Source organism: Phascolarctos cinereus, unplaced genomic scaffold (genome assembly GCF_003287225.1).
Source record: "Phascolarctos cinereus isolate Bilbo 61053 unplaced genomic scaffold, phaCin_HiC Scaffold_4;HRSCAF=312, whole genome shotgun sequence".
NCBI classification, from domain to species: Eukaryota; Metazoa; Chordata; class Mammalia; order Diprotodontia; family Phascolarctidae; genus Phascolarctos; species Phascolarctos cinereus.
Window position 1 is genome coordinate 458375861 of NW_027555847.1, and position 26736 is coordinate 458402596.

The 26736-nt window shown below is 36.6% G+C and overlaps 1 protein-coding gene and 1 long non-coding RNA gene across 2 annotated transcripts; both read left to right on the forward strand.

The window, feature by feature from the left end:
- On the forward strand, window positions 1–26210 carry CUNH8orf89 (chromosome unknown C8orf89 homolog). Its single transcript, XM_078151774.1, is given in 8 exon segments — window positions 1–38; window positions 1564–1724; window positions 7271–7421; window positions 8262–8283; window positions 8285–8301; window positions 15646–15753; window positions 17580–17635; window positions 25921–26210. Coding segments are annotated over 8 exon segments (702 nt in total). The 3' UTR covers window positions 26070–26210.
- LOC144456967 (uncharacterized) lies at window positions 18319–23147 on the forward strand. The gene is made up of 2 exons (XR_013486214.1): window positions 18319–19480; window positions 21803–23147. It is a non-coding gene; the product is annotated as an uncharacterized LOC144456967 (long non-coding RNA).
- Window positions 26211–26736: the final 526 nt, after the last annotated feature.

Below are 26736 nucleotides of genomic sequence, written 5' to 3' on the forward strand. Positions count from 1 at the left end.
ATGGGGGCCTGTACTAAAGTGATGGAAATATCAGAAAAGTAGGTGTATAGAAGAGATGTTGCAAAGATGAAATCAATAGTCCTTGGCCTAGTAGAATAGATATGGGGGTGAGGGGTAGTGAGGAATCCAGGATGACTCCTAGGTTGCAAGCCTGAGGGACTGGGAAGATGGTGTTGCCTTCTATAATAGTAGGGAAGGTGGGTAGGAAGTTTTAGAGGGAAAGATGCTGAGTTCAACTTTGAATATATTGAGTTTAAGGTATCTAATTCTAGTCCAAGAGAGTCAGCAGCACAGAGTTTAGGGTTGGAAAGGTACATTTGCAAATCATCAGCATAGAGATAGTAATGAAATCCCTGGGAGCTGATGAGATCATCTAGTGAGGTAGTATAGAGGGAAAGAGAAGAGTGCCCCAGGGGAAGAAAGTGGTTAGGAATAAGTGGTAAGAGGAAGCATGAGAGGGTCAAGTGCTTCAGTACGGTCAAAAGAGATTGAGAGAGCTATTTCAGTATAATGGTGAGGTCAGAAACTAGATTGTAGTTTTAAGAAGTAAATGGGTAGTGATGAAATGAGATTAAAGCAGTTCTTTGCTAGTAAAATGTTCTATCAGTAAAATGGAGAACAGAATAGGGCAGTGATTTATTAGGGAGGAAGAGACCTGAGCCTGTTTCTAGGCTGTAATGATTATATTGATAGGGACAGACTAAAGATCAGAGAAACAGACAGAGATGGAGTCTAGTCCCATTTTAGTACCTGAATTAACCCTTCACACTTTGGCTACCTGGAGGAACCCAGACTGGCCCAATGTACAGGAAACAGTACAGTCCATAAAGCGAGGTCCAACTGCCATAGACCATTAGGGAATCTCTAAATGTGTGGGACAGCATGTGGTTTTTGTACAGATGTGTACTCACTGAGGCTGTCAGATTTGGCTCATGACCTCCCAAATGGAATGTCCTTATACACTATTGTTTCATTTATACTAACTTTTTATAAAATATTCAGACAAGCCCTTTGTGTTGTCTTGCTTGGACTCCCTTGACAAGCTACTGTTTATCTCTTCATTGTAGGGATCTTTTCTTTTCCTCTTTTACATGATGGACTTACTGACTTTTTCCTATTGAGGACTTTGATACCTATAAAACCCAACTTTTCCTTGGCCGATTGCCAGGCATTGGCCCATATTAGGCTCTGAGCTCTTTGAGAGTAGGGACTTTCTTTTAATTTTCTTTGTACCCCCCCAGCTCTAAGTGCCTGACACATAGTAGCCACTTAATAAGTATTAATTGACTGACCAACCCGAGGCCACAGCACCATGCCTTGCCAAACCCCAAGTGATAGACTCTCCATTGTCCAATTGGGACAAGGGTGAAGAGGATTGAAAAACAAAATCCATTGTCTATACATTTTAGCTACATTCCTAAAGTTCTTTTGCTTTAAAATCTTTAAAAATGTGTTTTTCTTTTAATCTAAGGTTAGTATTTATTCTTCAGTTTGGAGCAGAAATTAGAAAAAAAAATTCCTAAAATTCTTGCATTTTCCTTTTTATTTTGTGCTTCACATTAGGGATATATCTTCATTTTCAAAAGAAGAAAATAAAATACCCGTACTCACTCCTGAAAACAGATACTTAACTTCAAGAGTCACCAAAAGTTCACTTGATGGCTGTTTTTTCTTTGAAAATAGCTGGAAGAAAGCAGCTCTTGAAACACTAAAGATGAAAAAAGGTAATGCTACTTTATTAAGTGAATTTTTTAAATCTTTATGAGACATTTTATAGTTTACCCTATTACATTCTGGTAAGGATAATCTTTATTTTAGAAAAAAAATATGAGGAGAATAGAGGTTATATGTTTTGGTTATTCAATGAGTCTATGGTAGAACCAGAACCAGAAACTTTTTTTCTCCAGTGTCTAGTACTATTTGTAATCTGCAGTTTAGATAGAAGAGGACCTGGCCAAGGAAAAAGCCTTGAAGGGCCCCTTGGGAGGAGGGGGTGCCTGGAGCTGCAGGAAGAACAGGGATTATTGAAGGAAATGGAGGAGTCATCAGAGAAGCAGAAGATCCAGGAGGACATAATCCTATGGAAGCCAAGGAAGTAGAAAGTATCATGGAAGAAATAACTAACAGTGTCCGATGTCACAGAGAGATGATAGAAGATCATGATTAATAATAGATTCCTTTATTTTGCAATTAGGTTGTGGTGGAGTATTAACAAAGTAGTTTCAAAATAGTAGTGGAGATGGAAGCCAAAATGCAAAAAGTTGACTAGATAGTGAGGAGATGGAGATGAGGAGTGAGAACATTTCAGGCATGGAAGACAGCCAGTTAAAAGGCATAGAGTCAGGAGAAGTCTTGTGTATAAAGAATGGCAAGAAGGCCACTTTCTCTGGATCACAGAGTATGTGGAGAGGAGTAATGTAGGAGAAGCCTGGAAAGGTAGGAAGTAACTAAGGTTGTAAAGAGCTTTAAAAGCCAAACAGTGGACTTTATATTTGATTCTAGAAGAAATAGGAAGCCATTGGAATTTATTGAGTAGTGAGGAGACATGGTCAGATATGTGCTTTAGGAAGATCAATTGGACAGCTGAATGGAGGATGGTTTAAAGTGGGGAGAAACTTGAGTCAGGTAGACCAACCAGAAGGTGGGAGGTGATGAGGGCATGCACTATGGTGGTGGTAATGTCAGAGGAGAGAAGGGGGTGCATATAAGAGATGTTTTGAAGGTAGAATCAGTAGGATTTGGCAACTGAGTGGATATTGGGGTAGGGTAAAAGAGAGTGAGGAATCAAGGATGACACCTAGGTTTTGAACTTGGAAGGACTGTTGTGCCCTTGACACTCATTGGAAAGTTAAGAAGAGGGAAAAGATAATGAGCTGAGTTCTGGACAATTTGAGTTTGAGATATCTATGGAACAGACAGTTGGAGATGCAAGACTGGAAGTTTGGAGTGAGGGTAGGGCTGCACAGATAGATATCGGAGTCATTTGTATAGAAAAACCATGGTGGCTGCTGAAATCACCAAACAAAATAGAGGGAGAAGAGGGCCCAAGACAGAGCCTTGGGGAATTCCCAGGGTTATCAAGATCTAGCAAAGGAGACTGAAAAGAAATGATCAGACAGGTGGGAAGAGAACCAGGAGAGAGCAATGTCACAGAAACCTAGAGAGAAGATAGTGTCAAGGAGAGGGTGATCTATGTCGACAGAGCCTACAGAGCAGTCAAGAAGAATAAGAATTGAGAAAAGTCCATTAGATTTGGCAATTACGAGCTCATTTGATGACTTTGGAGAAAGCAATTTCAATTGAATGATGAGGTCAGAAGTCAGATTGAAGACAGTTAAGAAGAAGCACCAGTTGTAGATAACTTTCTCAGGTAGGTTAGCCTTGAAAGAGAGCAGAGATTATATGACAGTAGTGGTGATGGATGGCTACCAGGTCTCCCTAAAGTCTTATCTGTATCAGACAAAGGAATAAAACATAACAATTTAAATAAAAGCTTTTGAGGGAACGTCAAACCTATGGTTTTCTTGGTTATAAGGAGTTTTTGATTACAAAATTCCATGCATCATGAAGATCAGCACTTAACTCTGCAACTTAGACTTAGAAAATTACTTGGAACACTGAATGGTGAAGTGATATGCCTAGGATTGTAAGCTACATGTCAGAGGCAGAACCTGAACCCTGTTCTTCCTGACTAAATGGCTAATTTTCTATTTGTTATAATCATATTACTTCTCAAATTGAGGCATAAAACAGGAAAACATGCTTGCCAAATATCATCAGTGGGAGCTGGGAGGGACCATCTGTTCCAACCTCCTCATTTTATAGATGAGGTACCTGAAGCCCGGGGAGGCACAGTGTCTTGTGCAGGGCCACATGTGGCATGGATCAGTTGAGATTTGGCTCCAGAGCTGCCTTACCAGGTATGTGTGACAGTGTATGGAGGATGTTTTGGAACAAGTTCAAATGGAAGAAATGTGTTATTGATGATGAGGCTTTCTAGACCTTGCATTTGTGGGAAACATGTTACTGATTATATTGAAACTCAGAAAACTAAAATGCCTCTCCAATGAGATCTATAGCCACTCAAAATAGACTAGCCTGGAATCTACACAGGTAAAATTAAATGAATGAATGCATATTACCTAGAGTGTGACATGCTGTTGAATATGCAGTCAGTTGAATTAGTCCAAATACTGTAGATAAAGAAAGTAAGCTGAGCCCAGTATTGAATAGGAGGAGAATGGGCTGGATTGAATTTGGGAAATTGTGCAGTACTTTCAATGATCCCAAGCTATTCCTTGCCCCAGAAACACATTTTTTTAATACCAGCATTCTGCAGATTCTGGATCATGACAATTTCAGAAGAATCAGAGTTTCATGTAATCCAAATGCAAAGGAAAGACATAGTGGGAGTGTAAGTATATTGAAGCCTATTACCAATAATAACTTTTCCATGAGAAATGGCAAAAAAAAATCATCGTTAACTATATGTATGATCAGAAAAGAACCAGATTGGGTTTAGGGAAGAAGAATGTTATAGTAAGACTCTGAACATTATCTATGAAGGATTCATGGAAAGATATGGACAAGAATTGAACAGGATAAGAATTCATGGATTGGTTGCAGGCTATGCCAGTGAAGGAACTAGCCACATCAATGAAAATCACAGATGAATTGAAATACTGAAGTAACTATGTACAGTTATAAAAATTTTAGACAATGGTTAGGTCCTCCATAATTTTAGTCAAAATGTGGACATGCCCTGTTCACATCATTGATCCTACCCCCTCATCCAACTAACAACCAGACAAGTTCACCAAACAGTATAAAAACTCACCTCCATGTACAGCTAGGCCTGGCTTCTGTAATATTTAATCCTTGGAAAAAGTTCTTATTTAATGCCTGTTTTTGGTTACAAATAGAGAAGCACCAACTGTGTACAGTGGACCATGCTAAATATTGGGAGTTTGGGGATGGTAAGGATAAAGATATTTATAAATAAGACACAATTCCTGCCTTCATTCTGAAATGTATAGTGTAGTAGGACAGATTAGGCATGGACTTGTGTATTTGTAATGCAGATGTATGACAGCCATCATGGCATCATGAGGACAAAGTTGGTCTTAAAGTCTAAAAGAAGTGGGATCAAGTCCTGCCTCTGACACATACAAACTATGTGATGCTGAGCAAACAGCATCACAGTTAACCTCTCAGCACTAGGCTACTCTCTAGTACTAGAAATTACAGAACAGTTGCTGGTCTTCATTAGTAGAAGGATTTTCTCATTTGGAAAATGCCAGTGAAATCACAAATCTGGAACAACAACAACAAACTCCACTGAATGAGAGGAATACAAAATGCTAAAAATTCTGAGGATGGAAAGATCACTTTCAGCTGCTGCATAATTATGGAAGCCTGCACCAAAGAGATGTTTAGCCATAGAATTAACATGCCCAAATAAAGGATATCAGAATGAAGGGATGGGCATAGAGAGAACTGCACAAACATAAGTATAGAAGCAAGAGAGCATGGTATATTTTCAGTGGATGATTAAATTTAGTTTCATCATAGAAAATATGAATTAGAGGTAATGTGAGATAAGGCTAGAAAGAAGACTGAAGTCAAATCATAGAAGGCTTTGGATGCTAGATGAAGTCTAGATTTTAAGAAGCCATAGAAGGTTTTGGAACAGTGGAGTGATCTGATCAGATGAGTGTAGGGTGGAGTAAGGAGAACCTGGAGTCCAGGAGTCTTGGAAATAGGGTATTAGAATAATCCATGCAAGGGGTAATGAAGGACTGAACTAGTGGGGTAGCCAAGGGAATGGTAAGGATTGTATATGTATTCTTGGAGGGAGAGAAGCCATAGATGACTGTGTTACAGCTAGAAGTGGGATGATAGGAAATTCACTTCACCAAAACAAAACTTAAGTTGGTTATTCCCTTAATTTGCATCTATATACAATTTCATATTTAGCTGAAGGGGACAAAAAGCACTCAATATGGATTCAGGGGACCTGTCTCAAATCCAAGCCCTAATTATTGCTAATTCTGTGACCTTAGTCAAATCACTTAATCTCCCTAGACCTCGTTTTCCTCATCTGTAAAATGAAGAGGTTCAACTGGAGCAGGGGTTCTTAACTTTTTTTGTGTGTCATGGACCTCTTTGTCAGTCTGATGAAGCCAATGGATCCCTTCTCAGAATAAAGTTTGTACATGCATAAAATCAAATATTTTGATTATAAAGAAACAAATTATATTGAAATAGTTATCAAAAATTTTTTTAGAAAAAAGTTCACAGACCCCAGTTTGAGAATCCCTGGAAAACAGGGGCTGTAAGATCCTTTGCAGTTCTACATCTGTGTTCGCCACCATCAACAAATACTTATTGAATGCCTCATATGTAAAAAGAACCGTACTAGGTTTAGAGATATGACATAATCCCTGCCCTCAAGGAAGTTATACTTTAGAAGATAAATAAAAACAACAAAGACAATGTATCCTGTTGAGGTGGTGCAGCTGTAATTCAGAGGAAGAATAGTTAGTCCATTGAAAGCCAACACGTTAGACGAAAAGAGTTAAGACAACTTTAAAAGGTACCCTACTTATTAAACATAGTGCTTATTAAATATAGCTTTGTGAGACTATAGCTATTATGTCTCTATTCATATGGTTTTATTTCAAATTCTGAGCATCTGCAGAATATCTGGTGTATTATGTGAGTTTCTTGGACGGTTTTTTAATTTTCTCCCACTTTAGTTTTGGAATTGTTCACTCCTCTTTACTTATTGTCTGTGCCTTTGATGAAAATTGGATGAAGAGTGAATAGTGTTAACACTGTAGCCACAGGATCAGAGTCTCTGTCAGAGAACGGAAAGATGAAGAAACTCTCTTGGAACCTAGTTGTTGTTTCCTAACATCCTGTCCTGTTGGTGGATCAAAGTTAGCCTTGATAGTAACTGAAATTAGAGACTCCCAAGTTTCTATTGAATTGTCATTTTACCTAACTCTTAGCTATTCTTTTCATATACTTGTCTGTGGCAGGAATGGGCTAGGAGCACTAAAATGATAAAATCAAAATTACTTTAATGAAATTATGGTATGTGGAAATAAAATTCCAAGTAAAGGTCCTATATGAATTCAAGATATTCTTTACTTTTAAAGGAGTGATTTAAAATATTTTTTGTGTTTAATATATTATTTTGAATACAAGAAGTATTATGTTTATGATCAAGCAATAACATGTATTTCTTTGAAAATATTTAAATTAGAATGCTCCTCAGTATTTGGTCTGAAAGATTTCAAGGAAGTGGGTACAATTCCATCTCTACCAGAAGTGCAAAGATACAGAAAAAATACAGAGTCTCCATTAGATGTGCTTAAAAGACATCCGTATACTCCTCTGAAGACACCTAAAATCAGGTAGATTTTATTTTAGATGTATTTTAGGGGCTTCTTTGCAGAAATGATTTTGATTATTCTTTTGCCCATTATAAATATTTTAATGAAGAATTTAAATTGTCTGCTTCAGTTGACAATTTCTATATGTTAAGTGTTTTTCTTCCTTTGCCAAATTTGGATAGGCAGGATAGAGTTATGTAATACTCCTTGAAACCTAGAATAACCTAGGACTATATTTAACCTAAACACTTACCATTGTGGGGATGGAGCTTATTGTGCAATAGGGGGAGAATTCTTTGTAAGAGATGTAGGGCAGGAAACAAACAGGGTAAAATGGGCTTGGGGAGTAGGAAGAGAACCATAGGCAACCATTAGTCAAGATTGGTTGTTATTCCACTCAAAACAGGTTTCGAAGCTAGTAGTCTACCCAGATGCATAGGTCTGGGATGAGCACTAGACTTGGCCCCCAAATTCCCTCATTTGGAGAAGACACAAGGTCGTGGATGAGTGTTCTTGGTCTATATATGCAGGGTTGTCCTTCTGCCATTTAAGTGTTTTTATTTCCAAGCGACAATCCTCTCCCTGATCCTGCCATGAGCAGAGCACCTCTGGCATTGTGGCCCAACTTTTATGCTGTAATCTTGAGCTGAGAAAATATATGCACAGAAGTCACTCAAACAAACATCTTTATATCTGACTGTACATAAATGATTTTTTGTACAATAACGTTGTTTTGGCAGAAAATAAAAGTGAGCCTCGTTAAAACCATGATGGTGTTTCCATTCTCTTATCTTTTTTGGTATAGCTTTAATTACTCTAGATTTCATACATTTTTTTTTCATCATTTGCTTAATTTTACAGATTGCCAACAAAGAAGAACTCTTAAGATTGAAATTCCAAGGTAGGTAATAGTAAATTTCAGAATTTTTATGCCAAATAATAAATTTGGAAAACAGTCAGGAAAAAAGCTTAAGCTTTGAAGAAATGTCAGTTCAAATAGCAAAGGATTATGCTGCATCCACGAGAAGAGCTTGAAATAGGATATTTTTTTTAATTTAATTTTTTGGGAGTTACATTGTAAGTTCTAAGCTATCTCCCTCCCTCTCATTCCACCTTGCACTAAAGAAGACCACCATTTGATGCAGATTTATAAATATATGTAAAACCATACTAAGCACACTTCTGTTTATCAGTTATTTCTCTGGAGGTGGATAGCATCTTCCTTCATAGGTCCTTTGTAGTTGATTTGAGTATTTATGATATTTAGAATAACTTAGTAATTCACAGTTATTCCTTGAACAATATTGCTTTTACTATATACAACGTATTCTTGGTTCTGCTCACTTTACTTTTCATTATTTCATGAAAGTTTTTCCACGTTTTTATAAAATCAAACAGCTCATCACTTTTTATAACAGTAGTATTCCATCACAGTCATATATTACAACTTGTTTAGCCATTTCCCAATTGATGGGCATCCCCTAAATTTCCAGTTCTTTGCCACCACAAAAAGAGCTGCTATAAATATTTTAGAACGTATAAGTTCTTTTCCTTGATCACCTTGGGATACAGACCTAATAGTGTATTGCTGGGTCAAAGGGTATACACAGTTTTATAACACTTTGGGCATAATTCCAGATTGCTCTCCAGAATGGTTGGATCAGTTTACAGTTCCACCAACAGTGTGTCAATGTCCCAGTTTTTCTACATCCCCTCCAGAATTTTTCATTTTCCCCTTCTATCATTTTAGCCAGTCTGATAGGTATGAGATGATACCTCATAGTTGTTTTAATTTGCATTTCTAATCAATGGTGATTTAGAGCATTTTTTCATGTGCTATATATAGTTCTGATTTCTTCATTGAAAAACTGCCTGTTCATATCCTTTGACTATTTGTCAGTTGGGGAATGACTCATATTCTTATACCAGGAATGCAGGGCTGGTTCAATATTAGGAAAACTAACAGCATAATTGACCATATGAATAATAATAACAAAAACCATATGATTATGTCTGTAGATGCAAAAAAAACCTTTGACAAATTACAACACTAATTTCTATTAAAAATAATAGAAAGCATATAGATGAATGGAGCCTTCTTAAAATGATAAGTAATCTTTCTAAAACCAAGAGCAAGCATCATCTGTAATGGCAATAAACTTGAAGCCTTCCCAATAAGATCAGGAGTGAGGCAGGGATATTTATTATCACTACTGTTATTCAATATCATAGTAGAAGTGCTAGCTATTGCAGTAAGACAAGAAAAAGAAATTGAAGAAAAAATGGTCAACAGGGAAACAAAACAGTCATTCTTTGCAGATGATATGTTATACTTACAAAACTAAGTAATCAACTAAAAAAACTAGTTGCAACAATTAACTTCAGCACAGTTGTAGGATATGAAATTAACCCACATAAATCATCAGTATTTCTGTGTACTATCAACAAAGTCCAGCAGCAAGAGATAGAAAGATATAAAATACTTGGGAGTCCACCTGCCAAGACAAACCCAAAGATTGTATGAATACAATTATAAAACACATTTCACACAAAGACAGATCTAAACGATTGGAGAAATTTAATTGTTATCTGTAGGCCCAGCCAATATATAATAAAATGACAATTCAATCTAAGTTTACTTATTCAGTGTCATACCATTCAAACTACCACCGAATTACAGAGCTAGAAAAAAATAGTTACAAAATTCATCTGGAGGATAAAAGGTCAAGAATATCAAGGGAATCAGTGGGAAAAAAATGTTAAGGAAGGTAGCCTAGCAGTTCCAGATTTCAAACTATAAAGCAGTAATTATCAAAACAGTCTGGTACTGGCTAAAAAGTAGAGTGGTGGATCAGTGGAATAGAATAAGTACACAATACACCATAGTAAACGATCAAACCAAAATATCCAAGTTTTTGAAGTAAGAACTCACCATTTGACATAAATTCCAAAGAAAAACATTAAGTATGCCCATCAATTGGGGAATGGCTGAATAAGTTGGTATATATGATTGTGACAGAATACTATTGTGACATAAGAAATGATGAGCAGGATGCTCTCAGAAAAAACCTGGAAAGACTTATATGAACTAATGCAGAGTGAAATTAGCAGAACAAGGAGAATATTGTATACCGTAACAGCAATATTGTACGATGATCAACTGTGAATGACTTAGCTGTTCTCATCAGTGCAATGATCCAAGACAGTTCTGAAGGATTTATGATGGAAAATGCTATGCATCTCCAGAGAAAGAACTGATGGTTGTCTGAATGCAGATGGAAGCACACTTTTTCTTTACTTTGTTTATTTTTCTTGTTTCTTTTTTTTGTCTGTGTTTTCTTTCACAACATGACTAACGTGGAAATATGTTTTGCATGTGTATAACATTTCAAATTGCTTGCCTTCTCAATGCGGGGTGGGGGAGAAAGAGGAAAAGAGGGAGAGAATTTGGAACTCAAAAATAAAAAACATGTTAAAACTTGTTTTTACATGTATTTGGGGAAAAACAAAACATTAAAAAAAAGAATGAAAACTGGAAAGTAGTTTGGCAGAAAGTAGACATAGACCAACTTCTCATACCTTATATCAAAATAAGATCAAAATGGATAAATTAATTAGGCATAATTAGGAGAGCACAGGAAAATGTACTTGTCAGATGTATGGATAAGGGAAGAGTTTATGACCGAACAAGAGAAAGAGGAGATTACAGGAAGTACAATAGATAATGTTGATTACATGAGATTAAAAAGCTTTTGCATAGGCAAAAATTAGAAGGAAAACAGGAAACTGGGGGGGGAAATTTGCAAAAAGTTTCTCTGATAAAGGCCTCATATCTCAAATATATAGGGAACTGAGCCAAATTTATAAAAATAAGAGCCATTTCTCAACTGATAAGTGGTCAAAGAATATGAGAAGTTTTCAGAAGAAATCAAAGCTATCACTAGTCATATGGAAAAGTGCTCCAAATCACTAGTGATTAGAGAAAGGTTAATTAAAACAACTCTGAGATACCACCTCACGTCTATTAGGTATGACTGGCTATTAGCTAATTGTCTAATAGATTGGCCAGTATGACAAAAGGAAAATGAGAAATGCTGGAAGGGATACTGAAAAAATGGGACACAGTGCATTGTTGATGGAGTTGTGAAATAGTCCAGCCATTCTAGAGAATAATTTGGAACTGTGCCCAAAGGACTATAAAAATATGCGTGCAATACCTCTACTAGGTTTATATCCTAAAGAGATCAAAGAAAAAGGAAAAGGACCTATTTATACAAAAATATTTATAGCTGTTCTTTTTGTGGTGGCAAAGAATTGGAAGTTGAAGGGAGGCCCATCAGTTGAGCAATGGCTGAACAAGTTGTGTTGTATGATTATGATGGAATACTATTGTGATATGAGAAATAATGAACAGGATAGTTTCAGAAAAACCTGGGAAGACCTATATGAACTGATGCAAAGTGAAGTGAGGAAAACATTGTACACTGTAATAGCAACATTGTAATAATGATCTATTGTGAATGACTTAGCTGTTCTTAGCAGTACAGTGATCCAAGACAATTCCAAAAGACCCATGATGGAAAATGCTATCCAACTCCAGAGAACTGATTAACTTTGAATGCAGATTGAAGCATACTTTTTTTTTCCAGCTCTGTTGTTTTATTTTGTTTGTGTTTTCTTTTGCAGCGTGACTATTAGGGAAATATATTTGTCATGGCCTCACATGTATAATCAAAATTATAGTGTTTGCCTTCTTAAGGAAGAGGAAAGGATAGGAGGGAGAGAGGGAATTTGGAGCTCAAAGTTTTAAAAAAATGATTGTTAATTTTTTTTACATGTAATTGGAAAATATTTAACAAAATATATTAAAATAATTTATCTTTTAAAATGATTTGGAACTATACTGTCCATACACTTTGACCCAGGGATTCTATTGCTAGAAGTCAGAGACAGAAAGGAAGATCTTTTATAGGCTGAAATATCTATAGCAATTCTTTGATTACAGCAAAACATTGGAAACTCAATGGATTTCCAGCATTTGGGGAATGGCTGAACAAATTTTGGCATTTGAATGGAATGCAGTATTATTGAATTATAAAAAATAATTCATATGAAGATATAAAGAAACATGGGTAGACTAGAGTGAACTAATACAATGAAAGAAGTAGAACCAGGAAAACAATATACATAGAATCTACAATAATATGAGCAAAAATAACAGTGAAATAAAGATGAATTTTGTGCAATTGAAATGACCAAACTTGGCCTCAGAAAAGAGATGAAAAAATGCACTTCCTTCCTTTCCTTCAAGAGGTGAAGATTTTAGGTATAGAATGTGGTGTGTGCTCTCAGATGTGGTCCTTATGTTAATTGGTCTTACCCAATTGCTTATCTTTGTTAAAAGGAAACCTCATAGTGAAGGTGGGGAGAAGCACTATCTAGAAATGGCTACTATAGAAACAAAAGTTATCAGTAAAACTTAAAAAGGAAATTGGCAAGCAAAATATATGTATGTGCATGTCAGCTCCTCCCCTTAAAAGATAAGGAGAGGGAAAGAATAAAGGATGATTCCTAACTTACCAACCTGGGTGACTGACAGAAGGGTGGTACCCGGAGAAATAGGGAAGTTTGGAGAGATTTGATGGTGTAGATGAGCTCCAACAAGAAGATGGTCCTTTTACCAAAAAAGACAACTGAGAAGATACTAACTTTTTCTTTTGCCTGCTTCTTCATCTTTATGTAAAATTTTCATGAGAATAGTCTACGAATTCATTTAGGGTATCATTGATGAAAATATGAAAAGGTTAAGAGACAATTTTCTTAAAGTAAGTCATTATGGCCATATACATAACTAACTGAGAGACATGGAATTTGTAAGGGCTTACTTGGTCTACTATTTGTTGATTATTTTTAAAAAGCATTTGATTGGTAGAACAAGATGCAGCCTTAAGGATTTTCCTAAAATAAAGTGTCTTTCCGGTATGTGCTAAAACCATGTAAGACCAACACATATGGCCAAGGGTGTCATGGAGCCAGCTCTGATGGGCTTATATTTTCAGTGTGAGCATTGACACCTAAGAAATTGGAGCTTGATTTATTGTTTTGTGGATTGTCTAGATTTAAGAAAGTGTTAATAAGGCTGATTAAATTTAAAAGTGTGTGCACACACATTTTTCCCCCCGAAGAACCTGGTTGTTAGACATTTACCAGCACACTCCTGTAATGCTCTGTAAACATTGTTTGAGCACAGTGGGAGAGCAGTAGAAGGCTCAGGGAATGAAGTCATCACTAGACTGGAGGCCTGGTGACTGTAAGCTAATAATAATAATTATTATAGCTGGCATTTATATAGTGCTTTAAGTTTTGCAAAGTGTTTCACATCCATTATCTCATTTGAGCCTCACAACACCCTGGACATAACCATGGACATAGTTTTTATTCAATAATCTGTTGAGTATCAACATGAAAGCATGTAACAGAGAGACATATACTTATTTACTTATGGCATTTGCCGTATTTGTTGATGATGTCCTGAACAATGTCCAAATCAGAGCACTCTCTATGGTGATGTTTTCTAAATGCTCTTATTCACAGGTGATAATACTAACTGTTTCGAACAATGGGATGCTACACATTCCTCCCCAAATCCATAGTGATTTTAAAATTTATTGAATTGAGTTTAGTAACCATAAAGAAAACAAATCAAGTAAACCCACAAAATAAAGGAATAAAATCATAAATCAAAACTCTTAAGTATTTTAACATTAAAATAAAACCAAATGAATTAGCAAATAAGCAAAAAACCGCTTTTCTTCTAGACCCACTTTCAGATATGTATTAATTTTTTCTCCCTCTAGTTTTGTTTTCTTGTTGATAATATAGTTGTGGTCATCATTCCAGAAGGGCAGAGACTTTCATTTTGTCTTTGTCTCCCTTTTGAATTTTTTTTTTTAATTTTTAGGCAGTTGGGGTTAAGTGACTTGCCCAGGGTCATACAGCTAGTAAGTGTCAAGTGTTTGGTCTGAGGTCAGATTTGAATTCAGGTCCTCCTGACTTCGGGGCCGGTGCTCTATCCACTATAACACCTAGCTGTCCCTGTCTTTGTCTCCCTGATGCCTACTGCAGTGCCTTGCAGTGGATAGGTGCTTAAAAATGCCATTTGATTGTTTAATGAATATGTAAAATTTCACCTTAGTAAAATAAATATTGTAAAAATTTAGTATTACTCAAAATAGACCACTTTAAAGTTAAATGCAGAGTATCTGCTGTCTTACTAGCCATTCATGTGTATGTAAATTCTTAACTAATTGATAACACTTTTATATCACATTAGTATTGATACTGACAAGCACCTATTATTAAAAAAGATTACCTACAGTGTAAAATATTATTAGTTTAAATGACTAAATGTTCAACTGTCCTTGAAATTATTCCTATGGATTTACTTGTATATTATTTTATGTCCAAATTACACTAATAGTTGCCCTGCAAGGAATAAGTCTTTGAGATCAGTTGTGGGAGTTGGGGAAGAGAGTGGGCAAAAGACTCTATCTTAAATAGTAATTACATTTCCAGTTACATATTATATTAATGTACTTTGTGAAAACTTAGAAAGCAATGAGAAGGAAACACAGAGCAATGAAAAGTTGGGAAAGATGGGCAATGTAGATAAAAGATTGGGAGTATAGATCACAATAACAATAATGAGAGAGGGTGAGGGTACAAAGAAGTAAAGAACCAATTCATCAAGAAACCACAGTTGTTCCTTAAGGAAGGTGCCTTAAAATTAATCTGTCCCTTAGTCCCTGACATTGAGCTTTTCTTACTAATTTTCAAGAAAATAACCAAGAAATAATCAAAGGTTGAGTTCGTAGCACAACCTTACTTGATAGGCTTCCCGCCAACTAGGATGAAGGACAAACCACGCACACACAGCACTGTTACAATTATTTGGGGGCCAGAGGAAATGGAGTACTAATTATAAAGAGGTCCTCCCCCTTTGTCCATTTATTATATGTTCATTGAGCAAACGTTTATTAAGCATCTTGTCCGTTTAGTCTACTACACTGAATTTTATGCTGTTTTTATGTACTTTGTTTTGGATCTGTTCTAGTTTGTGAAGTTATTTTCTAGAATTCTAAATTGACTTGTATACTCTCATTTAAATTTGTGAAATATGAAGAACAATTGTGTTGTAGGCATGTTATATAAATATCTTTTAAAATGTTTTTTAATTTTATTTTAGCTTGAATGAAGAAATGCCCACTTGCCTACCATCATTTTCTTTATCTCAGAACCCTGGGCAACAGTCTGTAAAAGAAGAGAATTTAAAAAACAGGAAAGTATATATTTCGTGTTCATTTTGACCCCTAGCCGTACAATAGGAATACTTCATTTTTTGAAACTCTTGAGAGAATATCTTTTGCAAAAGTACTCTTTAGTGATAATGGGATCATTATAGTAATTCTCAGGTAATGTTCATGTTAACATTGTTATGGTAATCTTAAAGGGAAGTAATGTTTTAAATCAGACTGTCAGTCTCTGATACCACGTTGGTGGTATAGTTTAAATAAATTTGTAGCTCTTGAGAAGATATCTGGGGCATGAGTTAGATTTATTATAAATTACAAAGATAAGAGTTTTTTCTTGTGTTCATTTAAAATCAGTTAGTTGTAATTATAGTGGAATTCATTTGTTTAAAAATATAGCATTTTGGAACAGCTAGGTGGCACAGTGGATAGAGCACTGGCCCTGGAGTCAGGAGGACCTGAGTTCAAATCCAGCCTCAGACACACACTAGCTGTGTGACTCTGGGCAAGTCACCTAACCCCAAGTGCCTCACCAAAAAAAAAAAAAATTATTTTTTTATATATATGTATGTAGCATTTTTCAATCATGTCCAACTGTGACTCCATTTGGGATTTTCTTGTCAAAGATACTGCAGTACTTTGCCATTTTCTGCTCCAGCTCATTTTACAGATGAGGAAACTGAGGACAACAGGATTAAGTGACTTGCCCAGGGTCACACAGCTAGGAAGTGTCTGAGGTTAGATTTGAATTCAGGAAGATGAATCTTCATGACTTCAGGCCTGGCACTTTATCCACTGTGCCACCTAGCTATCCAAAAAAATACAGCATAGAAATAAAATAAACAAGGATATAATAAAACTGGGAAAGCTGTTTCTAGAGAAACTAGTCTGATTCTCTTTTTCTGCTGTGTGAATGTGAAGATTTCACTTAAACTGTTTGGGCCTCAGCTTCCTCATCAGTAAAATGGAAGATTTATACCAGATAATTTGTAAGTTCCCTTCTGGTTCTAAATCTTGTACTATAATTTTATAATATGAATTAACACAGCTAATAGCTGACTTTAAGGGTATTCAAAATGCTTTAAATTCATTATCTTATTCGATCCTCACAAAGTGATGCAGGCTATATTACTCAGTTTACAGATGAGGAAACTGAGGTTCAAAAAGATTGAGTAACTCCTATCATGAAAACTATAACTAAAAATTATATAATTATATAAAACTTAAAAAATTTCAGAGGCAGGATTTGTACCTGTATCTCTCCAATCTGAAGCACAGAACTGTTTCTGCCAAACTAGAGCAGTTCCATTCTTCCATGTAGTACCTTTACTGAGGGGGTAGATTACTTATTTAAGGAGAAAGAAAGACAGACAGATAGACCAAGACTCAGACTAGTTGAGTTCATTATTAATTAAATTCTACCCAGTTAAATGATAGATAATGAGGATAACTCCACTGTTAGAGGCCTGATATCTTTATATCTAGGATTCATCTTATGGCCAGTGATGATCATGATTTAATTTAATTCAACAAGCATTTTTAAGAGCCTGTAGCATGTGTGAGGTGTGGGGTATATAAAACAAAAATAATTAAAAAAAAACCCACAACAGTCTCTACCCTCAGGAGCTTACATTTTCTTGGGAGGAGCTTGCAGTATGATAAATGTTTGATGGCAGAGGCCAGTTGCAGTTCTCACTTAATTGTACCACTTTTTTTTTTAACCAGAATTCAGAGCTATCATTTCAGTACAACATTACAAAACATATAAATGAGTTTCATTTTAAGCAGACTGCTCAATTCTAAAGGATTTAATTCAATAGTGTACAGCACTGCTTATATATAAAAGTGATTATTATGTGTCATTATTTAGGTCAATGAAGAGTAACCAGACAGGCAGCATGTTATCACTTCAGGAGAAAACAAAACGTGAGCAGAATGATTATTTTCTACCTCCCTTAGATCTCCCATAGTGGTTCCAATACAGTTTTACTTCCTTTATTTGAGGCAGTCTTGTGTAGTGGAAAGAACACTGCAACTGTCAGTAGTCAGGAGATCTGATTTGAGACTTGGCTGTCACACTTGCTAGTCACCTAAACCTTCTGAGCTTCATTTTTCTTGTCTCTACAATGAAGGGATTGGACTGAATAACCTCAGGAAAGTTAGATAGAACAATATACAGGTCAAAGAAGTGTACAAGACTGTCAACACTTTTGTAGATCAGTAAGCTTTAACAAATAAAAATGGAAAAGCTAATTTTAAAATTACTTTGAATTTTCACTCAAAATCTGGCCTGTTTCCCAGTAGGCCAAACTCAAGCCCAATCTCAAATGGCTGAAAATATTTAAAGAAGTTGTAAGGTCCAAGTATTAATATTTTAATGGCAAAATGTGACTATAAAGAGACTAATTGTGTTTATTCATTGTTAATGAACAAACCAGAACTGTGTTGATCTAAATATTCACCTTACCCCTAAAATAAAATCACTTTAGTAAGTAAAAAATAAGGAGATATATATATATATATATATATATATATACTGAAAAATAATTATACAGAACCATAATATGAAATATATTTACAATTTTTTAAAAAAACAATACTTTATTTTTATCATCACCTACTTTACCACCACTTTTATTCTCATTCTGATCTGTCCATTATAGCTGTACCATTGTTGAGATGATGAGTGTATGCTGCCCTCAGGGAGCTAGATTTGATGGGGAGAGGGAGGTCAGTGTGGCTTTTATTGGCCTGTATATGATTGGTATATCTACATAAGTGCTGACTCCTTCAAAGTAGTTACTCTGAGAGCCTATAAATTATTCTAATGATGCTACCATTATGCAACACATTTTTGGAGTGCCTTTTTGAAATTGCCTTCAGAGACACTCTTAAAAAATCTATCTCATTGCTTTGTACTCACAACTTGACTTTTGACCAAAATATGATTTTATTCAGTTTGAATATTATTCACTTGATTTGGGTGAGAATGACTTGTGACTCTTTTCAAAAATCAAACCTACTCTCAAAGGATGAAGATTTACCATCACTCAAAGTAGTCAGGTTAACGGCTGCTCATGGATTGTGGAGGCAATTCTAACAGAGGGGGAATATTCAAGGTGAAATGTTATTTAGATGTCCTGGTTTGGTTGTTAAAACAGTCACATTACTTCATAGTCATACTGTGTGTTACATATTAGTTTCCACTTAGTGTTTTTATAATTTCTAGAGAAATTACGGTATCTTCCAACAACTTGCTATTACTTTCTGTAGCTTTTCTCTGGAAGTCCTAATATTTCTACCATAGTTCTGAGTTATCTCAGAGCTGGAACAGCCACCTCCGATGGGTCAGAAAGATCATCCCTGTAGAAATCTGGCCTGAGAAGACTTTTGGTAAAATGTTTCGGGAATGATCAAATGCATAGAAAAAGACATTGAAACTAGTCATACAATAAAAATGAGGAGCAAATAATGGAGAGCCTGTTTGCATCACTGATTTCCTTGTGATGTCAAGAAAAAGTATGAAAGGCCCCAGCATGTTGGGTCGACTCCCTCTGAGAGTTTCTGAGGGGGTGTGGACAAGGATGGGCAGACATGAAGGGGTTTGATCTGCATCCTTGAAGGAACCAAGCACATTGACGAAATCTCATATGTATTTCAGTCTGAGATGAAAAAGTGATCCTGTTACTTGTGGAGAGGTTGATGTACTCCTCTAATCGGGCTGCTAGGGAGGCAGAGACTGGTGCAACCCTTGAGCTTGGGAATTCTGAGGTATAGTGGGCTAAGCTAAGTGGGCATTAAGTCCAGCACCAGTATGGTGAGCTCCTATGAGTAGGGGGTTACCAGGCTTCTTAAGGTGGGGCAAATAGCCCAGGTCAGAAACAGAGCAGATACAAAGCTGCCATGTTGATCAGCAGTGGGATTCAGGCTGAGTGGCCAGCTACCACACTTGTAGCCTGGGAGAGAGATAGGAAGAGCTAGTTTCAAAAAAAGAAAAGAAATGTAATTTCTGGGTTTTTTAAAACCATAGTTTTCAGGGAGCACAGAATTTTTAAATTAGTCTTTCCTTGACTTGTTTTCCATATCAGTTGTTTTTATATAACGATAATGTAGCTTACATTTTCTTCTACTTTTTCTGTCTTTTGATTTTGCTGTAATTTTTCTTGCTATCTCATGGCTTTATTAATTTCTGTTTTATTATTCTAGTTTTCAGGAAGTCCGTTTCTTGGGAAAGGTTAACTGTTTTCTGTCCTAAGCTATTTATTGTCCTTTCAGTTCTTTCCTCAAAAGCTTTTATTTCACTCTTTTAGCTTTTGCTTAATTTCTTCTATGTATTCTTGTAGGACTTGTAGAAAATCTTTTTTTCTTTGAGTTTCTGCTCAACAGTTTTTAATGTAGTTTTTCTTTCCTTTTGGAGGAATATCTAGTTTTGCAGACTTTTTTTTTAGTCAGTTGATATACTCATTTCCTCAGCTGTGGTGGCTCCACAAATGAGGACTTTATGTTAGGGTCAGGTTACATCCACTGCTGCATTTTTAGGTGAAATGGTTGGCCCAGCTTGGTCATGTCCTGGGTTCCTGAGCTTACCTCTACCCCCAGGGTTAGGTATACCTGGATCTTTGAGATTTAGGGTGCTGGATCTTCAGGCTCCTCCTCCCTGGCATCTCAGGACTAAGCATGAAGACTTAAGAGCCCTGGGCCTGACCTATCTCCTTCTGAACATTGCATAGTCACACTAGTTGGCACCACCTAGCACATGCTGGTTATGGCTACCACTAGCACTTCCAGCATCCTCACACTAGGGCTTTCTCAGGGGAATTCTCAGTTATTGCTGCCTCAGGACACAGAGCCTTGCATGGCCCCGGCCCTCTCTAGTTCTGCTGGGAGGCCATCCTATACTGGCACTGGCTTTGCTCTTGGGCTTTTGGCTGACTTCATGCAGTTCTGGGATGGTACAAGTCACTGTATACTCTCATTGGATGTTTTTATCATTATTCAGTCTGCTGTGAATTTCAAGGTTTTGCTGGAGTTTGTGTAAGGGAACTGGATGGTTTGCCTCTCAAGCAGCCATCTGGGAGGGATTTCTCTATCATTCTTAACCTCTCTGCACTGCTTAGCACTTTTTCTTCCTAAATACTTGTGCTTTTACCTGTCTGATCATTCCTCACTCTCATTTGCTGGATCATCAACCATATCACATCCCCTAATTGTAGGTATTCCCAAAGCTCTACCCTCTTCTGTTCTCTCTTTACCCTCATTAATCTTAGCAGCTCCCATAAATTTAATTTTCATGTTTAAGTGTCTGACTCTCAAATCAATGTATCTAACTCTAGTCTTTTTCCTCAACTCAAGACATGCATCTCCTACTGATTTTTGGATATTTCAAAATAGATATCCTGTTGGCATCTCAAAGCATCCAAAACTGAACTCATTCTCACCCTCCCGCCCCAACCATCCCCCCCCAACCCCCTCTCCCCCCCACCCCATACACACCCATTCCCACTACTTTCCTAAAGTTTCCTGTTTCTGTCCAGGGCACCCTTATCCTTCCAGGCACTCAGGTTCACACTCAGCATCTCCAGTTGACACATTTGCCATTTCTCTACAGTATCTCACAGACTCTTCTCATTTGTGTTTCACATCACCACCTTAGTTTAGGCCATCATTGCCTCTCTCCTGAAGTATTACAATAGCCTTTTAATTGGTCTCCCTATCTCAAGTCTTTCCTCACTACATCTGTCCTCTTTATGACATATATAAGCATCAGAGTGAAGATCTGACCTCAGTCCCCTACTCAGGAAATTCAGTGGTCCCTACCACCTCTAGGATTAGATAGGATCAGTTGAACCACCTGGGTAGTTATTTAGTACCCACTACTACTGTGTGCCTGTTATTGTGTTAAGTACTGGGGATTCAAAGACAAATGTGTCCTTAAATACAGACCTAGCTTTTGAAGTCCATCCCAACCTAGGTGATCAGTCTCCCTTTCCAGCATTATAATCCATAATTCCCCTTCCAGCACTCTTTGGTCAAGCCACAGTGGCCTTCTTGATAATCATCATCTGATATATTTGTTTCTCTTCTTCACACTAGCTATCCCCTATGCCTGGAATGTACTTCCTCCTCACCTTTAGGGCAGTGAATGGAGTGCCTGGAGTCAGGAAGATCTGAGTGCAAATCCTGGGAAGGAATAACATGACCTTTGAAAGCTCCCTGGTTGATATTCTGAGGGAAGAGTCTTCTGTTTGCTTGATAATCTGGCCAAAGAACCTACTTACTGATCTGCCTAAGCCAGGAATTGCTTTTCTTATGATTCTGGCTGAGTCACTGTGTTTTGGTAGGAGATAGGTCAGATCATATTTAGGGAAAAAATTTGAAAAGCATGACATATATGCCTTCATCAAAATCAGTGAAAAAAATTCTGAAAGGCCTGGGAGAAAGGACAGATGCCTGGGACACTCCATTAGGGGCCACTCTCCAAATTGACATAAACCTATTACTTTTTTTGGTCTTATCATTCATCTAGTTCCAAATCAACCTCACTATATCACAGCTCTCCATTTTGTCCACAAATATAGCATGAGAAAATTTGTCAAATGTTTTACTGAAATTGATGTATATTGTTTCTAAAGCCCTCCTCTCATCTACCCGTTTAGTTACCCTCTCAAAAAAGGAAATGCAGTTCATCTGGTATGGCCCCACCTTGATAAAGCTTTTCTGACTTTAGTGATTGTCACTTCCATTTCTAAATTATTGGTCATTCACTTAACAATATATTCTAGAATTTTGTCAAGAATTAAAGTGAAATCCATAGTTTCCAGACCATATCCTCTTCCCTTTTTGAAAATTGAGGTTACACTGGGGCAGCTAGGTGGCTCAGTGGAAAGAGCACTGGCTCTGGATTCAGGAGGACCTGAGTTCAAATCCAGCCTCAGACACATACCACTTACTAGCTGTATGACCCTGGGCAAGTCACTTAATCCCCATTGCCTAGCCAAAAACAAAAAAAAAATTGAGGTTACATTTAAATTCAATTCCACAAGCATTTATGAGTGCCTACTCTGTGATAAGTGTTGTACTATGAGGTGCTCAGCATAAGATAAAAATACCCCCAAGGTCTTCTATTCTCCAGAAAGGAACTTTTGCTTTTCTCCATCCTGTGGCATCTGTTCCACTCTCCAAACTTTTTCAAAGATCACCAACCGTGGTTCATCAGAAGAGATGAGACAATGCTTCATTGAAGAAGTGTGGGATTTTGGATGTGGAACTTGCAGATAGTTCCAGACTCAGCTGAAGTTTTGGTTAGCTTTGTGGGACTTTTTTTTTCTTTTTTCTTTTCTGTTAAAATGGCCGGCTAATGGGGTGGTGGGAGTGATATATTCCAAAATGAATATGATTAAAAATTTAAAGAAAAATAAAAAGAATGGCTTAGTGATCACATTTGTCAGCCCTTTCTTGGTACTCTAGGCCAGTGGTATCAAATTTAAATAGAAACAGAGGCCACTAAACCATGCATAAAGATCCATCAGGGCACATATCAGTGTAGTTTTCATATGTAATATTATCTGTGTTTTATTGTATTCTTATTTTGTTAAATATTTCCCAATTACATTTTAATCTGGTTTAGGCTACACTAAAGCGTACTGTGGACCCTGTGTTTGACATCTCTGCTTTAGGATGTAGTCTACCTAGGTTTAGTAACTTAAACTCATCAATAGCTGCTCAAGTTCCCTGACCATCTCTCTCTCTCTTTTTTTTTTTTTTGCAAGGCAGTTGGGGTTAAATGTCTTGCACAGGGTCACACAGCTAGTGTCAAGTGTCTGGTCTGATGCTCTCCTACCATCTCTTCATGTCTTCACCTTCACCTCATTGTTAACAGTCAAAGACCATTCTTCAGGGGCTGGATTTGAAGTTAAGAATTGTTGTTGTTTGGTCATTTTTCAGTTGTATCTGACTCTTTGTGACCCCATTTGGGGTTTTCTTGTCAAAGATACTGGAGTGGTTTGCCATTTCCTTCTCCAGCTCATTTTACAGATGAGAAAATTGAGGCAAACAGGGTCAAATGACTTGCCCAGGGTCACACAGCTAATAAGTGTATGAAGCTAGATTTGAACTCATGAAGATGAATCTTCCTGACACCAGGCTCATTATGCCCTATCCATTATGCCACCTAGCTTACAGGTATTATCTCATTTTAAATATGAGGAAAATGAAACTCAAAGAATATAAGTGACTTGTCCATAGTTATATAGCTATTAAGTGTCAAGAGGATTTGTACTGAGATTTAGTTTAAGATTTAAATCTCAGTACAAATCCACTGACACTTACTAGCTGTACATTTCTTGCTGTGTTGTTTTCAGGCTCAAATGAGATAATATATATAGACTTTTTTTAGTAGTATTGACAGAGAAAAGAGAAGCAAGACAAAAGTTGGGTATTTCAGCCTCCTCATCATCATTTATCATCATCATCCTGTTTATTCAAGCTGCCCTGTCCCTTCTTTGACCCACCTCCTGTTCCTGTATAGCTAAAAAAATCCTATTTTCTTGAGTATTACTTGACAGCTTCAGCTCGTTTTCAGTTTTCAATCTCCATATGCTCATAAGACTGGGATGCTTTTTTGTGTTCTTCCTCATTTACTTGCCCTTTCTTCCATCTTCAATAAATTTCTTCAAAAAACTGTGAGACTATGAGTTCCTTATTTATGCATATTGGTCTCTTTAACTTTGCCACCCTGCCTCTCTTCCTTTTTCTTTCCCATTGGGATAATTTCTGCAAACTCCTCAAACATGAGAGGCAGCCTTGGTGGGATGCTTGGAAAGCTGACCTCAGAATCAGCAACACCTGGATTCAAGTCCTGCCTCTGATCCATACTTGCCTGTATGACCCTGACAAGTCACTTTACAAAGCAGTGCTTTAGACAGCTCTCTAAGGCTATAAATTGTACAGCAGTTGCTTACCTGTACTGGTAGAGGGAGTTTGCTTATCTGGGTGTTCCCTGTACAAATGATAATTGCAGTCCTAGTAACTATCCTGTCTTCAAGTATCATTCCTATCCCTTTGGGGCTAACTTCCTCAGTAGAAATTTAGAACATTGGTTTGTCCTTTTACTTTAAATGCTTTGTTGTCTGTTTTCCTAAAATCTAGGATGTATATGAGATTATGTCCAGCTTTTCAGCTCATTTCTATTATGAATTCTTTTTAAAAGGTAAACTCCCTATCCTGCTTTCCTTTCATTTCTACTTCAGTTACCAGTTTCTCCATGAATCAGATGATGATGGCTAACATTAATGTAGTTCCTTAAGGTTTACAAAATTCTTTACAAATTATTTTATTTTACCCTCACAACAACTATGAGATGCTTTTATTATCTCCATTTTGTAACTGAGAAAACTGAGACAGAGGTTAAGTGACTTGACCAGGGTCACACAGCTAGCAAGTGTCTGAAGCTGGATTTGAACTCATGTCTTCCTGACTCGAGATACAGTGTTCTATCCACTGTGATACCAGGTACAAAATAGTTTCTCTCATTACCAAATTAAACTAAAAAAATTCATATGTTGATTAAGGAAAACTAAAGGAAAATATTCTTGGCACTTTAGAGCTGTTGAAGATTTTGCAGATGGTAGTGTAGAAAAATGTCGTATTTTTGTACATATTCTACAGGAGCATGGTTAATATAATCTCAATTATTAGGCTCTTTAACATGTACCACTTTATTTCTTCCTTTAGCCAGCCAAGTTGACCAGAAAGGGTCAAGAGAATGAGTGAAAAAAAATAAACTATCAGTGAGTTACTGATTGCCCTAAAGATAACTGTTCCTTTTAGTTTTGTATTACTGAAATTCTGCCATTTATTAATACTAATCACACTCCTCCCTTTTGCATTCCTTCCGTCCTCCCTGTCACCTTTAATAAGGGCACATAACAAAATCTCCATGATGAATTAATAATTCCTTTCAAAATGTCTTACCATTTTCTTTATATTGATCTTATTGGCTAGGTGGTAAGTAGTAGCATTTCTGTTTCAGGGTGTTCTATGAAGACATAATTTCAGTTCAATTGTGAAGCAAGTATTTTACTTATTAATTAGATTTGTCAAATAAATATATATGTGTATATATACATATATACACATATATGTACACACACACACACACACACATATACATGCCTGATTGAAGTCTCGAGTTTTTATGTGTTCTTTTTAAGGTTTTAGTTTTAGAAGTCCTCTCACTGGAGCACCACCAGAATATTTACAGAGACTTTCTGAGCTGGCCATATTAGAATATGATACTATTCGTCAGGAAACAAGCAAAAAATTTAAAAAAGTCAAGAAACGAGAGTGTCCAGACTGCTGACAAATACTGTTTGGGGTGATATTGTTTTCTTCACTGGTATCTGATGTAGGTGTGTGTTGTTGGTTGGTTTTGGGGTTTTTTGTTTTTTGCAGCCATGTATAATATGATGTTCAATGATTTACCTAAAAGTGGAAGTGTAAATAGCCAATAAATATTTTATATGTTTATATACTGAACAGTATGTGAAATATTTTGTGAACACTACTAGGAGACATTTAAATTTATGTCTCATGGAAAGATATACATGGTAAAAAATTTGTATATCATGACGTAAACATTCACTGTATTTTGTGTGCTCTCAATAATGCCTACAAATGAACTATTAGTATGGATGTATTTGTGAGCATTATATTTAGTGCATGGTTTTATAAGGGAAATTATCCTTTGACTACAAGTAACACCTCCCTCAGGGTTCACTCCTCGCAACTCACACTGGCATTAGATTGGATCCCCAGAGGTAGAGTTGTTTCTACTCTAAGCTTCTAGAGGTAACCCCATGGGTGTCTATCCTTTTAACACTATCTCATGAACCCCAGTGTGTATACTTCTTTCTAATAATCACTCAGTAGACTCAGTTTTTTAGGAAAAGGATTTACTCAAATGTCATAGCAAAAACAATACTTATCATGGATACAGCACCAGCCCTGGATTCAGGAGGACCTGAGTT